At 42.8% G+C, this 20,763-nt stretch overlaps 1 protein-coding gene across 5 annotated transcripts in view; it reads left to right on the forward strand.

Moving 5' to 3' along the window:
• ATP11B (ATPase phospholipid transporting 11B (putative)) overlaps positions 1-9,931 on the forward strand; it is a 141,969-nt gene extending 132,038 nt beyond the window's left edge. For 3 of the 5 annotated variants that reach the window (XM_043991380.1, XM_043991377.1, XM_043991378.1), the window contains 2 exons: positions 2,293-2,426; positions 5,737-9,931. In XM_043991380.1, the coding sequence (XP_043847315.1) occupies positions 2,293-2,395 (103 nt within the window). In that variant the 3' untranslated portion in view covers positions 2,396-2,426; positions 5,737-9,931. Of the gene's footprint in view, positions 1-2,292; positions 2,427-5,736 lie in introns of those variants that run through there. The other 2 variants (XM_043991379.1, XM_043991381.1) reach the window with 1 other exon arrangement.
• Positions 9,932-20,763: the final 10,832 nt, after the last annotated feature.

The following is a 20,763-nucleotide window of genomic DNA, read 5'->3' on the forward strand; positions in this document are numbered from 1 at the left end:
CATTTTTTTACACGCAAAGATCTTTTTTCATAGTTTAATTTTGGGGTCTGTCCTTATGCCTGTAGCCTTTCTTCAGTACCCATTCTAGATTGAGCATTGTGATGGATACAGAAATGTCTGAGAAAAAGCAAGGTGTGGGCAGGGGTCCGAGATGTTGGGGAACAAATCTCAGAAGAGGGCAGGGCTCTGTACTAAGGGTAAATTGAGTGACAGAGGCAGCAAGAGTTTTAGTGGTTCAGAAGAGGGAGAGGTGACCAGGCTAGGGTAGATGCTCAAGGAACTTTCACAGGGCAAGTAGAACTGAAGCTGGAGGAGAAAGACGCTGTGGGAGAAACGGCACAAGCAAAGTGGGAGAGAGAGCCAGGCTGTACTCAGGGTGGACCAGCAGGCTTTGTTTACAGAGGGTACTGGCAGCATTTTTACTGAACTTCCACGCCCAGTTAGCAAGAATGATTCGTTAAAATGAGAAGCTGCCGGTTGGCGTATGCCCATCCCAGATGGCCACATCATGCACATCCCTCTTCCCCTTTCCAGTCAAGCTGGGTCTTAGTCCCCAAGATGGGGACGGTTTTCCAAGTTTTCCCAAACCCCTTCCCCCATTCTGAGACTGTGGCCTGCAAAGTTGGATTAAGGGTTTGTTTTGTGCCATTTACCCAAGCGCCAGAATTGCTGGTCATGGCTCCAGGAAGGATGGAGCCCAGAGAGTTGGCTATAAGGGAGTGCAGGGGAGGCTGGTGCCAGGAGGCCTCCCATGCCATGCTGGGGGGTGTTATAATTAGAAAAGGCAGGTGATGAAAACGTTGTTCTAGGAAGTGTGACCTGGCATCAGTCTGTAAGATGGATTAGCAGGCACTTTAGAGGCAGAGCAGAGAGCTTAGTCAGGAGGCGTGGCTGTGGGCCCTGAGGTCTCCAAACCCAGTGCAAAGGGTTTGCGTTTTCTAGGATCTAGGAGTTCTGGTGTCTCGGGAGTGAGGGCGGCAAAGAAGAGAGGACCAGGAGAGATCTCTGAGGCAAAGGTGGGGCAGGGCCATAAGAGAAGACGATGGATGGATGGATCGGGGCTGCCGCGTGGCTCTCTGTCAGACTCAGAGTCCTCGTGGCATATTGCCACTCCACAGGTTCCCAGCACTCAATCTTGACTCTGATTCTTTTCTTATGACATTATGTGAAGGAATTTGGAGGGGTTTGGGGGGAGAGCTCTGAGAAGTCACTGCCTTTCCTCCGCCATATTGGCTCCGCCCCCAACTCTTTTTCCAAGGGTGCCATCTGCAGCCCCCAACTTTTTAGACATTTGCAACATCATAAGGTTTTAAAAACTGTTTTCTCCCTTCCCTTCTTATATGTACTTTTTCCTTTTTCCTGCCTATACCCCTTAAAAGCATTCATCAAAAGAACTTAATTGTATACCTGTATACAATATACCTGTATAGATATAATTATACTATGTATCTGTGGGCATACAACTAATTTCTTTTGATTGAAGTGAATTTTAATTTTTTAAAATTTTCTGAGAATGACACTTTCTTAAGATCATCCATTGTCCTTGAAATTTCCTTCGTGAGCCCAACCCAGTGATGATTGTTGAAAGTATCCCTCTATAATATTACCATAAGCCAATGAAAGTCTTGAATATTTATTACTTTAACAAAACTCTGTTTAGTTCTTAGCAGATAACTCTAATTTTGACTCCTTTTGTCATGTGATTAATAAAAAAGGTTAAGCATGTCCAGAACACAGGTGGTATTTCATGCTGAAATTAAACTGTTCCCAAGTGATAGAGAATAGTTTAATCACCTAGTTAAAGGTGTTATCACACTTACTTTCTAGGTACTGAATAAAATTCTATAAAGGACTTTTGTATCAACTCTACCTTTCTGTCAGTCAGGCAGTTCTTTGAAATAGCTCAAACTCTACATGATCATCGTGTATGATCTTGTAAAGCTTACTTTAGTCTCTTTTGTTAAGTGGATTTTGTTTAGAATCCCAAGTCTTTCACCTGAAACGCTGAAGCAGTCAGGAAGTGAGCGTTTTGTATCAGGGGAATCAGTTCATAGAAATTGCTTGGCACAGTTGTACACCACTCAGTTGTTACTTTGTTTATTTCATGTCTCATTCATAACAACATACTCTGACTGTCATGTAAGTCTTTTAATAATTCTCTCATCGAATGAAGAACTTTCCTATAATAGTTTCCTTTTTAAAGTACATCTGTCGTGGTTGTGATGTTGAAAAGCATTCGACAACCAAGATCAAGGGATGCTGACCTTCTTTTTCTTTTTTCCCCCCTTGTAGCTTACTGAAACAAATTCCAGGGTCAAGTGCTTGGACTCCATATGCTGTTTCTCAGAGGGGCAAGCAGCGTGTGCATCTTTTGGAAGGATGCTGGACCGAGTGATGGGGAGCTGTAGCCCGGGCCAGGTTAACAGGTGTGAAATGTCTCACGGTAGCCTTTGCTGCAGAGGCGTCTCCTATAGGCCGGGACGAGCTGCAACACTAGCTCTCCAGTGACCGCTCTAGGCCACTGAGGCCCATGGCAGCAGCCAGTGCTGGCTGTGCCCATAAGACTCACTGATTGGTTAGAAAGCTGGCTCTCTGGCTGGGGCGGGGGGTCAGAGGCCACCACCAGGGCTGCTTCTGCTCTAAAAGGAAGTGGAAATTCCTTTGGAGAGACTATGTATTGAACTTTCTTTGAAAGTTTTTCTACTCTATTGTGTATGGGATCTCATGTAGACATGATGGTCTCTTGATTTGTATGTCTCTTTCATTCGCATCTGCTGTAATCTTTTGTTTCCTGGTTTTAGCTTTTTGGCTTGACAAAATAATCATTGACTTTGTCAGGTCAGAAAGCCTCACTTTTCTATTCTTAATGTATCTTTTTAGGTGTGTTATTGGAGACTGGACCTTGAATTATTCTTTTACAATACAAAAGGCAATATTTCTTTTCCCTACCCCCACTTCTTTCTTAAGTTATATAACATTTAAATTTGTTTTTTGAATTTAGCACTTCTAACTCATTTTACTAAGTTTAAAATCTGTATTAGAACTCTCAAGGCACTTGTGCCATCACTAAATTATTAAAATGCCTGATAATTTCCTGAATTATAGAGTGCTTATTCAACAAAATAAGGCCTTTAAAAACATACTTGGGTGAAATGAATTGAAACACATTTTGGTAGTTTAAAAAAAAACAACCTCATACATTTCACTAAAAGTCACATCTGTTGACTGGGGGAATTGAAATAACCTTTTGTACTTTGTGGTTCTCTTTGTGTGAATGATGTCATAATTCCTGCAGCCTTTCTGAACCTCAGAGCTGAAGAGGACAGCTTTGTAGAGACTGCTAATGAATGTGTTTGCTATTCGGGCTGATTGTGTGACATCATTCATGCCTCACACACTTTCATCAGTTCTGACTTGACCTTGTGGATGTTGCTTTGGGATGCAGTACAAGTGCTTTGGAAAACTCTGCTTGGGTTAACACAATGTCTGTGCTTCCAATCACCATGTTCTTGCCTGCTTATGAAATGTGATTGATAAGATTTTCATAGTGCTAGGATCTGATTATGCAAATGGTGATTTCACACCACACACGAGACATTCACATGAGCAGTGAAAGACATACAGAGGCTCTCCTCTGTGGCCCTCTGGTAGAGTTCAGACATCCTCCCAGGACAATCCTGCTGCGTCGACCCCCGGTCCAAGTGTGGACCTCGAAGCCAGCATTCTAGTGAAGCCCCTTGTTGACATTTCCCCCTAAGTTTTGGCTTCTCAGAAATCAGTATGAAAATACATGTTTTTAGTAAACTTTTCAATCTGGAATGAACATTGACTGAGCCAGAAATGAACATTTCTCATGTTTGCATTGTGTATATTTCCACTTTTCTTGATATCCTTTCTAACACATCAGCAGTTTTTCATGGATATAGAACAAGGAACCTTTAAATAATTATTTTTTATTTTGCTTTGTACATTTTATACCTGCATAAGTGACTGATAGAGCTTCAGGGGAGAGGCTGGCTTTGGTTGTGAATAATCTTCCAAGGGAAGAAGGTCCTATGCCCTAACTTTATTACTCTTAGGCACTTAGAATCTCATTGCAGGCTCTTTTTTTTCTTCCTCTGTGGAGCATCTTTACATTTTCCTGTCTAGGATACAGTATTGGGGAAATTAAAAAATAATATTTGACAGAATATTTAAGCACTTTCCTGACTTTGTCCTGTTACTCAGGTTACTTGTAAATTATTGCTGCCATAGCCACCTTTTCTTATTCTTCCCTACTGGAGCCAAACTTCCTGAATAATTTTAAAACCTTAAAAGATCTGTTGGAACTCTGGATTTGGATGAGTGGGTCAAGAAAAACAATATGCAAATCTTTCTGGTGCTATTCAAAGGGCTATGCAGAGGTTGTCATTGGTCAATTTACAAGATACTTAAATCTTCAGTTTAGTTGAACTGTTTAATTTGAACAATTAGTGTAAAACAACGATGGCTAAAATGCAGCCTTGGCTTTTCTATCTGATTCCAGATTCCTCTGTTCAGTATTTTTACTTCCTGTAGAACTTGGCCTTGGTGGGAGGTGGGGGAGGCCTTTGTTTCTTGAATGTATTCAGTAGAACAGGGAACACTGCGGGTACAAATCCGTTATGGATCACACCAGACCTTGGCCATTGTAACCTAAAGATTCCCTTGGCACTTGGTTCAGTCTCTGGTCAGCCAAGGAATATGCCATACTCAAAGCGCTGTTTCACATCCTGGTGCTGTGGAGATGACTGCCACTAAGTTCTTCTTGGGGCTGCCACAGGGACAGAAGTCAGTGGCCAAGGACACCACGACAAGTGATTGATCAAACTGTGTTAGTGTTTGTCTTCATGTTTTGTCAAATAGTGTGTCCTCTCTGTCTTTCAGCTTTTCATAGGGGATAAATGTGAAAAAGACAAAAGTCAGAATATTTTGATCCTCACCTGAGTTCTATGTGCTGTTGAGTTACATAAAGGAAAAATCAGCTCTTGTTTCCACTGAGCATCTTGGTCTTAGGAGGGGACTTTAGAAGCCACTGTGTGCCTCAAGCCCCTCTAAGCCTGAAAGATTTCCTGCCCTCATTTGTGTCAGTCTACAGATTTGCAGGATAGATAGAGCCTTAGACATTTGTCTGCATCTCAGAGGCAGGCCTAGAACCCAGGGCTTTCTGACGGAAAGTTTGGCCCTCTACCCACCAAGTCACACTTTCTCCATTGGCCTTAGAAGTCATTTTAAAAGGAAATACGCAGTTAAGTTGTGGAATCTGGAATTTAAAAAACAGTTTAAATTATGTGTCTGCTAATAGCCACAAATACCCCAGCCTGCTCTTTAGGGCCAGATCCTGTTGATGAAAAGGCAGGAAATAGCTCTGGTTGTAGAGCTACATTAACTTCCAGGCAGCTCGAGGACCGTGTGCACGTCACCTTTTGTCCTGGGACGCATGGCGAGGGCCGCAGCCTCAAGTAGGAGGAAGGCCTCTTGGATCCCTCCTAAGCTCCACTTGTTGACTAGAGCCCCTACTTGTGCTCGCTCTGGTTCCCTTCCTCTGCTCTCCTCCCTGATCCCTCGTTCCAGCGTGCCCTTGCAAGGCAGGATGAGAACTTTGAGAACGAAGAAAAATTCATTTGGCTAGCAACATAAACTTAGGCTTTAATCTTGTTTTCTTCTCCAAAACTGAGGTTCCCAGTCAGCCAAACTTGTCTCTTATTGTTACTGTAGATCATGGAGCCCACCGGACCCCTTCTGTACCAACGACAGGAGCATCCTGACCCTCTCCACAATGGACTCATCCGCTTGTTAAAGGAGCAGTAGCACTTGTGGGCAGCCATTTCAGTCTTTTCCCGAGAGTTCAGTGGGATCCTTCGGTTAGTGACCATTAGAGCAGCCACAGTTCTTCCTGAAAGCAATGCACTAGGGCACACTTACTCAAGTTCAAGAAAAAAATCTTTCAGGGAAGTCAGTTCCTGCCATTTATGGTTTTTCTTTATTCCGGCCCCAAACCAGTTAAGCCCTGTGCATAAATTGAAGACATCCCTGTCCTCCTTTAAGTTGCTGCCTCACGGTTAATTGGAACCCTAAGAACCAGACGGCATTTCAGCTGGTGCTGAGGACACACTTTTGCTAATAAGGTGGGAAAGGGGGAGAGAGCTCCTGTTCACATGTTGAGATAGCCAGTCATCAGCTGGGGCCCACTGCTACGTGAAGCCGCGTCTGTAAATTGTGCTGCAGACTTTGCCTTAAAAATTATATTTTTTTATTCTATAGTTTTTATTCTATTGAAACTTCTTGTGGCTGAAGTTTTAGCTGCATTTGAGTCAAGGTCCTCCTCACGACCCATGTTATTGCTTTATCGGTTTGTGTCAAAGTTCATGGGACAGGATTTTTAAGGAAAAAAAACCAAACCATTATTTGTTTGCCTCTGTGGAGGTAGTACATATAGACCCACACAGCCTGTTAGAAACTGGGAGCAGCACAACCAGGAAAGTTCATGTCTGGGTTGTAAAATAGAAGACCAGAGAGGTATAATTCTTGTCCCAATTAAAACAAAAATCAGACCTATTTCTTTCATTTCATTTTAACCATTTACTAGGGAGCTTTTATGACAGAATATGAAGTCCAATTTCATTAGCATAGGCATTATTTCAAAACTTTATCATTGATGGATTTTTTGCATGTTTTAATCCAGTTAATGTATTTCAATTTGGTCTTACTGTCTTTTAAGAATTTAAGCCTTTTCTCTGCCCTTCATTCATCTAAAGACTGTTGATCGTCCATTTTGTGGCAATGTTGTAAATACCAACATATGAAATAAAAGAACGCAAATCAGTTTGGACAGTATTATAAATACTTGAGGTACTTTTCATGACACAGACTCAAGTGTTGTGGGCAAGGGCATCTTAAACTGGAGTGTGGCTGCGCTCCTATGGGAGGGGCTTTGCCCTGGCCAGCCTGAGTCATCCTGGCCTTGTAGATGAGCCGGCCCTCCAGCAGGAAGCCAGCCTTCAGGGCTCATGTCCATCTCTGTGGTTCCTTTGGGAAAACTCCATCACCAAGGCCACTTTTTGACTCTGCCGTACTGTCACCAGATTTGACGAGCTGCGTCTGCGTGAAGAAAAAAATCCGGCCATTGTTTCTTTTTAAATAAACATTAGAGCTTGGCTTTGTCCTCCCCTCTCCCCCCCATATGAAATAGTGCCAGAGACATGGCAGCAGACATTAAATGAACACTGTTGCCTGAGAAGAATGCTAGATTTTTCTGGATCAAAAGTAGCAACTAGGGGCAGCTAGATGGCGCAGTGGATGAAGCACCGGCTCTGGATTCAAGAGGACCTGAGTTCAAATCCAACCTCAGACACTTGACACTTACTAGCTGTGTGACCCTGGGCAAGTCACTTAACCCTCATTGCCCTGCAAAAATAAAATAAAAAATATCTTTTTAAAAAAGTAGCAACTAGAAGTTAAGATGCAAAGTTAATTGGTTATTTCTGATTCTGGTTAACTTACTCCCCTTTAATCCTCAAAAGTAATTTTTAGTCCAAATATGCAAGGTTGTAATTGGTTTTAATTAGTTTGATTAATTTTGGTTGTAATTAATTTCTTCGAAATGAATTCATATTTTCAAGATGTAAAAGCATTCGTTGTCTTATGCAGAGTAGGAAAAAAACCCAGCCTTAAAAGCTTCTAATAGTTACTCCTACATGTGACTATAGTAGCCTATTAATGAGACTGTCCAAAAAAATCCAACTTCACAATCTTAATTTCTTTCCCATTTGGGCAGATAAGCCATTTCCTTTATGTGAAGCTACAGAGATCTGGAGGTAGGGGCCACAAACAAGAACTTAACTTTATCTCCTGGTGAAATGTTTTGATTAATGGAACATTTTTGTGTTTCAGTAACAAAAATATTGCATTCTAAATTTACCTTCACTTTTAAACATTTTCTTATCAAATCTCCAGGTGTGCCAAACCTCTTTTAGAAGAGGAATATTATTCTGAGAATGGGGTCATAGGAAGGACAGACAGTATGCAGACAGAAGTGTGAGCCCCTGCATTTCCAGAAGGGGGTGAGGCACACTTAAATAAGGCAGAGTTTGCTTTTTTATCCAGTCAAGTCTAACATAACGAAAGGATGTGCAAGAGGTTTGCTGCATCTGTCTTGGAGGAGACTGCCACCCAGAGACCTGAGGAGTCTCTGCCTCTGGACCACAAGGCACCAGAAGGAGAATCCCCTCAGGGCTCCCTGCATTCGAAGCCTGACTTCATTTGATGTTCATGGTTGGAAGGAAAAAACAAACAAACAAACAGGATTTTACGGATTTACTTTTCGAAACAGAAGTGAAGCAAATCTTGGTATCAGCCAGTGGACTATGACTTTGTAAAATATCATTGAGGTCTTTTTGTTGTCGTCTCGTCGTCGTCCTTGTTGTCACGTGTTTTAAAAGCCTACCCATATACTAAAGCTACGTTACGTTGGAAATTAAGTTTTACAGTTTAGGGTAATGTAGTCTGATAGTCTCCTGAGCATGAAGTGACATGACTTACCTTTAGAAAAATTATTTTCTAGTGCCGGAATTTGTATTACAGAACTTAACATGACCAGGATAATTTACAGAAATGTTTCCATTAACTCAATCTGTAATTGTGTACTCTTTGAAAATAGGGTACCCCAAATAAGACCCAAATGTTTCTGCCAACAAAGTTCAGTATATAGCGTCCATCTTTAACTTCGGTTTTTTACTTAGAAGAGCTTGTTTAACATGCTGGCCTGCCTGCCTCCCTGGCGTTTCTCCCATCTGCTAGTGAACAAGGCAGTTTGCTGCACTGTATAAAAGAAGCCCATCAGCTGCTTTTGGGTGCAGAATACTGGCTCAGCTTTGGTGGGAGCAAGGTAGGAAGTGAAAGTTGGGCCAAAACAAAGCAGATAGTCTCCCAAAAGTTCCCTTTTTGGAAATGAAGAGGTTAAGACTGGATGCCCTCAAACTGCTATCTCACTCTTGTAGCGGAGTGCATTAGGGTCGTCCCAGAGAGCCCCAAGCCCAGCAGGGCATGTCCCCTACACGAACTTACGCTCACTGACTTGGCACTGCTACAGTGACCACAGCCTCCTGTGAATGCATCAGGGCAGCAGTCTGAAAGGAGCAGAGAACTTAGTGAAGGTCACCAAGAAGCATTGCTACAGTCTCAAGAATTTTACAAGTTTCTCCCTCTTTGCAGAGATGGGGGATGTAGTTTAAAATGTCACACACAGTTCAGGTTGATTAATGTGCTGGATGGTTTGGGTTTTGCTAAACTCCTTTTTTTCTTTTTAGAAATCATTGTTGGGGAATGTTCCTTAAGTTGGAGAGGGATATATTGGGAATTAAGTGATGGAAAGACAAGATAATTGATTTTTTAAAATAACAAAAGCTCCAATTTCAGCTGGAGATGCTTTTCCCTAAAGCTTATGATTCTTGTTAGTGAATATTCAAGCAGCCAGGGAGAAAGAGAGCAAGGATCAATTTCAGGAATAAGGCATCCGTGAAACAGACACCAAAGAGATTTGAACCATGTTTAATTTTGGTCCCATTTGTACATATTTTATTTACACCTTGAAATGAGGTAATCCTCTATTTTCATAAGAAGAAACCATTAGCAGAGTATGGTTTTATTTTGGGAAAACTTGAAGGATAATCCTATAAAAATGATATCTAAATAACATGTTTATTATAATGATGAATGTTTGCTTTTAAGGGGCATTAGCAGCTGGACATTGTAGCAATATGTAGTTCAAATGTTGGACCTCAGACACTGTGGTTATGTAATGAAATCCTTTTTAAAATTTTCTGTACATTGTCAATGCAATTTGCTTACTGTACAGCTGTCAGTAAATGTTTTTTAGAAGTTTGCCAGATTATATTTATTGAATAAAACTTTCCCATTTAGCTAAAATGTTTCTTTTCATTTTTCTAACAGCTTCAATATTAGATAACAATCGCTAACATTCATAATCATAAGTATCACTAAGATTTACAACGGATTTTACATAGTTTTCTTGTGAAGGTGTGTGCTCTTATTGTCCCCATAAGTAGAAAGAAACTGAGGCTGATGCCATGTAAGCGACATCCAGGGTCCCGAGGCTAGAGAGCCCTAGACAGGGTACAAAGGCAAGTCACTTTCTTTGCTGAGCCAGTGGTGTTTAAAGTCAGACAGAAGGGATCCCTGCTGGCCCCATACTGACTCAGAAAGCCACAAAGACGGGGCAGCTAGGTGGTGCAGTGGATAGAGCACCGGCCCTGAAGTCAGGAGGACCTGAGTTCAAATCCGGCCTCAGCCACTCGATTACCTACTAGCTGTGTGACCCTGGGCAAGTTACTTAACCCCAATTGCCTCACAACAACAACAACCAAAAAAAAGCAAAAGAAAACCATAAAGTCACTTTCATGTTTCATCTCAGTAAATATTTCCCAATTACATTTTTGTTTGTTTGTTTGTTTGTTTTTTGGTTTTGTTTTTTTTTAGGCAACGGGGGTTAAGTGACTTGCCCACGGTCACACAGCTAGTAAATGTCAAGTGTCTGAGGCCGGATTTGAACTCGGGTACTCCTGAGTCCAGGGCCGGTGCTTTAACCACTGCGCCATCTAGCTGCCCCCCAATTATATTTTAATCTGTCAGGCTGCAGTGGGAAGGTTTGTGGGCGGCAGCAGTAACCTAAGAGCAGGAATCCTATGCTCTTGACACCTAAAACCACCTAGTTTATAACAGTAACAGAAGCGCCAATTCATTTAACACTTTACCTCTTACCCTGATTCTTAAGGATGAGGACATGGAGCTCAGAGACTTTAAGTATCTTGCCTGGAATCACACAGTGTGAATTAGAGTCAGGATTTGAACCCAGATCTTTTCGACTAGGAGACCTGAGATAAAACCCAACTTTTCTGAATCCAAATCCATTGTTCCATAAAGAAATTACTATGGATTATACTGAAGAGGTTCAAAGAGTACTCTATAAGTTGGAAGATACTTTGTTAACTATTGCTATTAAATACTCTCTAAGATATTTGCCTTAATTTGTCTCCAGAGATGAGATTAATAAGATAACCAAGGCTACATTAAAAACACGGTTCAACAAATTAGCTTCCCCGTGACAAAGTGGACCACAAACTCAGTTGACGTTGAGAAACAAGATCATTCAATCACCCAACAACCCCTGATTGAAGCCCCAACTGAAATACTCTCTGCTCACAAGCTTATGTTCCCCGGGGGGAAGCTGCCACATACACTTGGGTTAGAGGGAGTAGACCTGTGATTTCACTGGTATAAGAAGCTCCTAGAGAAGAAAACTACCAATGCGGGTAGAATCCACATGATTTGGCAGCTGAGTGACCAGATGCGGGCTAAGCGAAAGGTCAAGGATGACTCAGAAGCTTCGAGCTTGGGAGAGTTCTGATGCTGCCTTCTCCGGAAACAGGGAAGCTGAGAAGAGGCTAGGTGATGGGGAGAACGTCAATGAATTGTTTTTGACACACAGTGAATTCAAGATGCCTCATGGGATATCGAGGTCAAGATGTCCAAGCAACAATTGGTAATGCCAGGGAATGATTGCGTCTGGTGATGATTAAATCCCCAAGAGCTGATGGGCTCAATGAGGAAGTGCAGGAAAAGACTAGAATAGGGCTCAGAACAGTCTTGGAGAACTCTCACGGTGAGGGAACAGGGATGTGAAAGGAAATTAAGAAGCAAGGGTCAGGGGCAGCTGGGTGGCACAGTGGATAGAGAGCCAGCCCTGGAGTCAGGAGGACCTGAGTTCAAATCCAGCCTCAGACACTTAACACTAGCTGTGTGACCCTGGGCAAGTCACTTAACCCCAATTGACTCCCCCCAAAAAAATTAAAAAAAAAAAAAGAAGCAAGGGTCAGACAGGAGGAGAACCCAGAGAGAAGTGTCATGGAAACCCACAGAGAGGCATATCAGAAGGGTGGTCAGTACATATTGAATGTTCCAGAGAGGTCAGGAAGGATGCCGACTGAGAGAGGATCAGATTTGGCGATGGAGAGCTTTCTCAGCACCTGAGAGCAGGCCCTCCACGGCCATCTGGCTTGGCAGTTGCAACCCACAATCTGTCAGATAACCAGTTCCTCCAGTCTCTTCCCGAGAACTTCCAAGGAAGGGGCACCACCTTCTCCCAAAACTGCCCTTTGCTCTGTGAGTCAGCTCAGTCTGTCTCCACATTCTTCCTACTCCCCCTAGTTTCACCCTCAGAGACTGAAGAGAACAAGTCTAATCCCCTTCTGTCCATGAGGGGCCCTAGAGATGTTCATGCCCAGTCCAAAGGCCCCCAGTTCCTTCATCCAAGCCTCATGTGGCCCTTCATCACCCTGCCTGGCCTCCTCTCAACACTCCAGCTTGTGAGTGTTCTTCTGAAGCTGTGGTGTCCAGAACTGAGCCCACTACTCCAAAAAGGGCTATGATGAAGGCCAAGCACCACAGGACTGCCTCCCTTCTCCTGGAAGCTGCCCCTCCCTCTTCATGAGCCCCAAATCCCATTAGACTGAAAACCAGGACAAGAGCTCAGAAGCCAGACTGCAGAGGCCTCAGAAGGGACGAAGAAAGGGAAGCAACACAAAGCCACCCAGTGGAGCGGGGAGGGACATAAATAGCTGGGGCCCTTGGTAGAAGACAATAAGCCAGTGAGTAAGGGAGAGGTTTAGATGGGCAGAGGCTTAGAAAAGAGATGATGGTTTAAGGGCCGTCTCCCAAAGGAGCCAAGAGTTAATGGGCCAAGGGCACAAGTGGCGGAAAGGCCTTCTTCATCAGATATTGGGGTAAAAGAAGAGAAATCAAGGCCTCATTCAAGGAGCTTTAAGGTGTAGAGTAGGAGAGGAAGAAGCTCACACTAAATGACCTCTTGGTCAGATATGAACTGAGATCCTCCACGGAGCAGGACAAAGTGGTGGGGGAGGCCAGAAGAGAAGAGGTATGTGGGGAATCAGAGGGGAGGGGGGGCGAGGAGACTGTGAGGTTGGACTGGCTAACTCTGAGGTCGAGTGGGAAGGGAAGAAAGGGATTTCAGAGCCAGACCTGAGGGTCATAAGGGGTGAAGGAAGACAAAGCCCATGGAGGGAGAGACTCCTTGCAACCCACAAGCCCTGTGACTTTGTGGGAAAGAAAACCCAACTGAAGTGTCTGTCACCTGGTTCTCAGACAATAATCGGTGACGTGAAAGCAGCTCTATATGAACAAGGGAGCATTAAGAGCCAAAATTTATACTTGACCCTACAGGGAACAGGGAGCCACTGAGGTGTCAGGCCTCTGCTTTTAGGAGAGAATTTTTATGAACTTTTCTGTGTCCTAAGGGCAGGTTCAACTGGGGCTGGGGACGGATGGCCTGGAGGGCAGTCTTCCCGGAGATGAGTATTTTTTGGTTTGTTTTTTGTTTTTTTTGTAGGGCAATGGGGGTTAAGTGACTTGCCCAGGGTCACACAGCTAGTAAGTGTCAAGTGTCTGAGGCCGGATTTGAACTCAGGTCCTCCTGAATCCAGGGCCAGTGCTCTATCCACTGTGCCACCTAGCCACCACCCCCCCCATGAGTATTTTTTAAAAAGGCATCAATTAGATGTTTTTAAGTAGCTCAGGCGATGTCAGACTCACCTTGACTCTCTTTGAATAAAGCGTCTGGCAGGTCTGGGGTTTCCTTTGGGGTAGGGGTTGGTTTTCATGTTGTTCCCTTCCAACTTTCAGATGTTGTGGTTCTGGTGATGAATGCTGTCAATAATAGTAATCATAAAAATAATAATAGCTAACATTTATAGAGAACTTATCATATGCCAGACACTGTACTAAGAACTTTACAAATATCTCATTTGGAACCATGCCTAAAAGGCTATAAAACCATGTACACCTTCTGACCTAGCAACACCACAACTAGGTCTGTGTCCCAAAGAGAGAGAAAATGCACAAAAATATTCATAGCTGCTTTTTTGGTGATGGCAAAGAACTGGACATTGAGACAATGTCTGTAAATTGGGGGATGACCGGAAAAGTTGCTCTATATGATTGTGATGCAATACTACTGCGTTATAAGAAATGATGAGCAGGATGTCCAGAAAAATCTGAAAGGACTTCACGAATTGATGCAAAGTGAAGTGAGCAGACCCAGAACACTGTACACAGTAATAGTAATGTTGCACAATGATCAACTGTGAATGACTAAGCTATTAGCAATACAATGATCCAAGACAATTCTAAAGAACTGATGATGAAAGGTGCTGTCCATCTCCAGAGAAAGAACTGGTGGAGTCTGAATGCAGATCAAAGAGAATTGTTCTTTACTCTATTTGATGTCTGTTTTGTTTCACAGCATGACTTACATGGAAATGTGTTTTACATGACCACAAGTATAACCTATGTCAAATTGCTTACTTTCTCAATGGGGGAGATGAGGAGGGAGAGCTTTGGAACCCAACATTTGAAATAAAAAGAATATTAAGATTGTTTTTATATATAGTATGGGGAAAATTTTTAAAATAATTTTAAAAAACAAACATCTCATTTTATTTTCACAACACTGGGAGGTAGGTACTATCTTTATGCCAGTTTTATAGTTGAAGCAAGTGAGGCAAAGAGAGGTTAAGTGATTTGCCTAAGATCACAGGGATAGTAAGTCTCTAAGGTGAGATTTGATACAGTTTTCCTAGATGTTAGAAAATTTGATAAAATCTCTTATTGGAAACTATGGGAAAAAATGGTGGACAACAGAACAATACTGTTCAACTTATTTATTTTTTTTTTTTTTAGTGAGGCAATTGGGGTTAAGTGACTTGCTCAGGGTCACACAGCTAGTAAGTGTTAAGTGTCTGAGGCCGGACCTGAACTCAGGTACTCCTGACTCCAGGGCCGGTGCTCTATCCACTGCGCCACCTAGCTGCCCCTCAACTTATTACCAGCTGAACAGCTTGACCTAAAGAATAGTCACCAAGTGTCCAATTTCAACTTCCAAAGGCTCCAATGTGGTGCCTCAGGGCACCAGTGACTTGGATAAGGTCATAAATGGTATTCTCCTCAAACTTGGGGGTGATATAAGACCGAGAAAGCTGGCCAATACACTGGCTAAGGGTCAAGATACAAAAGGATCCAGAGAGCTAGTCAGGATGTTGGGCTGAATCCAATCAGATGACATGTAATAGAGTTAAATGTTGTCTGATACTTGGACTAAGAAAAAAAAAATCAACTTCCCAAGTACCAGATGGAGGCTGCATACGCAGACAGCAAGCAGTTTACCTTAAAAAGAGCTTCTGAACTTTTTCAGGGGAACACAAGCTCAATCTGAGTCCCCAGGGTGGCATGGCAGCCTAGGAAGCCCATTCAACCTTGGGCTGCATTAAGAGACACAATGTCTGGCAGCAAAGAGGTGGTTCGCTAAGGGGTCATGTGGAAAAGGGAGAAGATTATAGCCACTACAGGGTCACAGCCTAAGGAAGAACAGGGGGTTGGAAGGATTGGAGGTCACAGAACCAAAAACATGGTTAGGGGCTGTAAGGCGTGGGGAAAGATTGTGATCATATTAAGGAATGTGGGAGTTTCTAAACATGACCTTGTGGGTGAGGAAGATCAAGGGTATGACCGTCTCTGTAGCCAAGGTAGGGTGGAGGAGCAGGTGGTGGGAAATGAGCCTGCTGAGGCACCAGGAAATGAGGGTGTTTGAAAAAGCATCAATTTCTCTGTGGAAGCCCCTTCCCCTGAGGGCAGGAGTTAGGAAGGAAAGTCAGGCATTAAGGTCATTAAGAAGAGTATCCTGGAGGCAGGGTAATCCCATATCCCAGAACTGTGACTGGGTAATAAATATGGATTGAATGAACCTCAGAAGAAGAAAAGTTACAGAGTAATAGTAGGAGGGGAAAGTCTGGAAGAGATGATGGGGAGCAAAGAGAATTCTGACCACTTCCATGATCAGTGAATTAGGTTATGAGTGAAAAATTCAACCAGTGCTAGAAAAAGCCAGGACATCAGCAACGAGCCAGGTCTCAGTGGCTGCAAGATGTAAGAAATGAGAAAGAAAACGGTTAAAGACAGCAAGTTTGTTATCAAGGGAGCAGGCATTCCAGAAGGTACAGTGAAGGGGTGGGTAGATCTTGAGCGGGATGGTAAGGGGGTGGGCATGAAGATGGAAGGACATAGGAACAAGGGAGTGAGCAGTGGAGGTTGGGGAATGGGGTTTGTACAATGGCATCCAGGAGTTCAGAATCTCTGGGATGGGGAGGATATGATGGGAGTACCATGATCATTGAATGAGCCTAGGCAGCTTATCGTCACAGAAAGACATCCAGGCAGCTAACTTGGAGGTAGGGCAGACCAAAGGGCGAGCCATTAGTGGAAAATGAGCAATGAAGCCAGGCCCTCTCACAAACGAGGTCTGGAGGGGAGGGGGTTGATTTTACTGGTGTAAATTTATAGCAGGTTGGAAAATGTGCCAGGGGAGCTAATGAAATGGCTGGCCCACAAGTCGTCTTGTTAGTTAGTTTTTCCTAATATTAAACCTTCAACTTCCACCCATTGCTCCTAATTATGTCTACTGGGAGACCAAGCAGAACAAGACTACTCCTTTAAATACAGCTTTCAATCTTTCAATCCCTCTTTGAAAACATCCACCCTGTTTCCCCAAATATTCTCTTCTCTGGGCTGACAGGCTTAGTTCCTTCAAAGGATCTCAATAATGTTCCAGTGGCCAAAGGACAAAGCCTGGTCAAAGGCTGGGTCAAGGAAAAATTTGGTCTGGGTTCAAATGCAGCATGTTTCATGCTCAGGATGTGTTATTTTAAAACATGCCATCTTTAGGACAAGAGAAAAGAACAGAAATAAGCCAGGTAATAACCAAAAGTTTCAAAAAGAATACTACTAGAGAAAGTGAAATCCAAGCCGTGACAAACCCAGGATGAAAGGAAAATTAACCAAAATAATAGCCCGAGGGCAAAGAAGGATGGCTACCAGGACCACACCACCAGAAGCTTAAGTGCCTGCGCTCTCAGCTCAAACCGAAGCCTGTGCCACTGGGGGACACCTCTAATTGCTGGGAAACCCTAACACCGAGTCAACATCCCCATCCAATAATCCTGATTCTGACCGTCAGAGCCTCAAGTCTGACTTTTTTTTTCCACGATAACCACTGCCCTTCAAGTTGTTAAAAACAGCCCCACACCCCGCCCCAATCCTCTTGTAAGCTAAACATTGCCACAGCTCTTAACCATTGCTCACATGGCCTAGTTTGCACAACCCTCACCGTGCTGATTAACCTCCCCTGGATTCACCACAGTATGCTAGCGTTCCGGTAAATTATCATACCTGGAAATGGACACAACGATCCCAGATCAGACGTTTTTTACAAGTTAGTAAAATAGAGGCGGCATGGTGGAGGAGAGAGAACACCAGCTCTGAAATCAGAGGACCCCGAGCCCAAAGTTTGCCTCGGTTACACACCCGCTGTGTGACCTTGGCTAAATCAGTTGGCCTCTGGGCCTTAGTTTCTTCATTTGCAAAATGAGGGGGCTGGATGGCTTCCAAGGTCCCTCTAAGCTCCAAAACAGTGTTCTATGAATTATCTGGATACTTTGCTTCCATCTTTAACTTCTTAACACACTGCAATATCAAAACTTCCAAACTCTTGAAGGAAAAGCAAAGTTAGAATTAAAACAGCACTGATGAATAAAGAGGAAAGGTCCATTCTTATCAGTAAATGACTTTTCTACCCTTTAAATCTACAACAGTTCTTTTCCTCAATTCAACCACAGCACCCACTGAGGCTTAGACTGTAGATCGTCAGTTCGTCCTGGCCAAAGGAAAAGAATTGACTTCAATCTCTTGAGTCAGAATATTTTAGGTTGAACTATAAAAGTTAAGTGAGTGGATCTACTTTATCAAATTCCTAGGTTGTGCATCGGCTAACCCTTTAAAAAGGGAAGCAAATGAAAGACATCCATAGCTAACAGAGTCAAACACACCAACACTCGCTTGCATTCCCTGGACAGACAGATGGGCCTAAAGCCAGGTCGGTATGTTCGGAAGACTTCAGCCTCCTGTCCATTTGGGTCTGAAGCAAGGGAACTCTGGAGGCAAGAGTGAGAAGAGGTGGCCCTGACAGGAAGGGCTGAATGGAAGCTCCAATGCTTTGTTTGCCTTGGGGGGAAACTGAGACCACTCTCATCTGTAGCATTAGGAGAGGAATCTAACACTGAATAAGTGGGTATCCCTGGAGGTTGGGGAGACTCTTTGAGGACTGTCACCTTTCCAGGACTATCTTCCCCCAACTTACCTGGTACAACCGAAGCCTGCCCAAGAATCTTGGGAATTGGGGACCATCCTCTGGGTCTCTATCCCTTTTCACCCACATAGGCGACTATGACCGAGGTGCTGGGATTCCTACACAAAACCCTGCAGATAGGTATGGCACTTGGAGGATTTAAAATTTAGAAATATGGAAAGTTTGGACAGAACTGGAGTTGAGTAGGAGTCCTGCCCACAATGTACACAATTGACCCCAGGGGGAAACTACCACTGTCTAGCTCCTGCTCCCCCCCCCTCTCCCCGCCAATGTCCTATTAATACTCCTTTCTTTTTTCATGTCATTACACTTCACACCTGTCCCAACTGAGGCTCCATTTCTGATGCAAGGATCACTCAGAGCCTGAGGATTCCAGCACTTCATTTAATAACATATTCAAATACCCACTTAATGCATTTCCCAAGGCATTAAAAAATGTTCAGCAAGCTAAGATTTTGCTGTTAGCAAAGAAGTTAAAAGCAGCCAGCAAGGGAGCTTCTCAGAGTCTTGGGGGCTCCCTGCCAATCTCTAACAAGTGTCCTCTATGGTTAAGAATTTCTCCCCCAGGCAGATATCTAATCTCTAATTTTCTAATTAGATTCTTTTTTTTTTAAATAGGAACTTAGCAAATGTTTATTTATTTATTTTTTTAATAAAGTATTTTATTTTTTTCTGTTACATGTAAAGATAGTTCTCAACCTTTGTTTATACAAGCTTTACAATTTCAGATTTTTCTCCCTCCCTCCCCCCTCCCCTAGACAGCAGGTAATCTGATATAGGTTTTTATTTATTTTTTTTATTTTTATTTTTTTAATGTATGAGGTATTTTATTTTTTCCGTTACATGTAAAGATAGGTATCAACTCCTGTTTATACATGCTTTACAATTTCAGATTTTTCTCCCTCCCTCCCCTCCCTCCCCCCTCCCCTAGACAGCAGGCAATCTGATATAGGTTATATCTATATATCTCTATACATATACATATACATATATATATACACACACATATATATATACACATAATAACATTAATCCTATTTCTGCATTAATCCTGCTGATATAGGTTTTATATATATATATACACACACATAATAACATTAGTCCTATTTCTGCATTCTAATTAGATTATTCTAATCTAACCTTTTAATTTTTAAAAGGTGGCATCTTGAAATACTGAGGCTGCATATCCATTTTGAGTTTATTGTGGTATACAGTACAAGCTGTTGTTCTAAAGCTGATTTCTGCTAAACTGCTTTCCGGTGTTCAGTTGTGGTCCAACCCTTCATGACCCCATGGACCTTGGTGGGGTCTCATGGTGAAAATACTGGAATACTTTGCCATTTCCATCTCTATTGAGTATTCTCCGTTGTCCTTGTCAAATGTGGAAGCTGAAGAAAGTGAGTTTCCTTGATCACAATAGTGCCGCTAAAATTAACTCATGCTTTCCCAGTTTTACCAGTATCAAGGCTCACACCACCAAGGACTCTCTGATCCAATAGAAGATGGAGAGAAGAAAGGGTCTAAGTGGGATTTCCCGGCTGCAAAGAATGAGCTCAAGATGCTACCAGTTCTGCCAGTGCAGAACGTGACACTTTTGGGTAGCTCTAAATGTCCACGTTTCCCCCCAAACCCTTCATTTAAATGTGTCTCTTTGCAAAAGCACTTTCCATGAGGGTTAGACCATCCACAGCTCCATCAACAAGTCTAGTTCACCCACTGCTCATGGTGCCACCCTCTCCAACCAAGTCTAATGCTTCTTCCTAGACAGTTTCCCAGAGACAGCCACCATGCACTCTACACTCCCTGAAGTCTTCTGTTCAGACTAAACTTCAACTGATCCTAGTAGTCCATAATAATAGCTGATATTTAGATGGCACTTTTTACTTGCCAGACATTGTGCTCAGTCAGCACTTCACAATTATTCTTTCATTTGATCCTCACAACCACCCTGGGAGATTGCTATCATCCCCATTTTGTAGATGAGGAAAATGAGGTTAACAAAGAGTAAATGAGTTGCCCAGGGTCACACAACTAGTGAATGTGTTTTTAGCTCAGGTATTCCCAATTCCAGGTTGAGCTTTCTATCCATTGGAACATGTAGTTGTCCCAATAATATGTCATGAAGTTAACGGCTTTCATCATTTGTGTTGCTCTCTTCTTGACAATTTCCCAACACCCAGAACTGTACTAACTCAGATGTGGTCTGATCATAGCAATATACCATAGTACTTCTACCTCCTAATCCCTGGATGGCGTTCTTGATGCAACTCAGAAAGGAGAACATCAAAAAATGTTTTAAAGTCTTTATTAATATTTCTTGCTTTTACATTACCTTCAAAATATTCTCTTCTCCCATGCACCCAACAAGCCCATCCCTTGTAAAAAAAAAAAATAAACAGAAAAAAAGGCAATTGGCAAAACACATTTCCTGATTTTTGTGGAGTTGGGGAGTCACC

Source organism: Dromiciops gliroides, chromosome 3, assembly GCF_019393635.1.
Source record: "Dromiciops gliroides isolate mDroGli1 chromosome 3, mDroGli1.pri, whole genome shotgun sequence".
Taxonomy (NCBI): domain Eukaryota; kingdom Metazoa; phylum Chordata; class Mammalia; order Microbiotheria; family Microbiotheriidae; genus Dromiciops; species Dromiciops gliroides.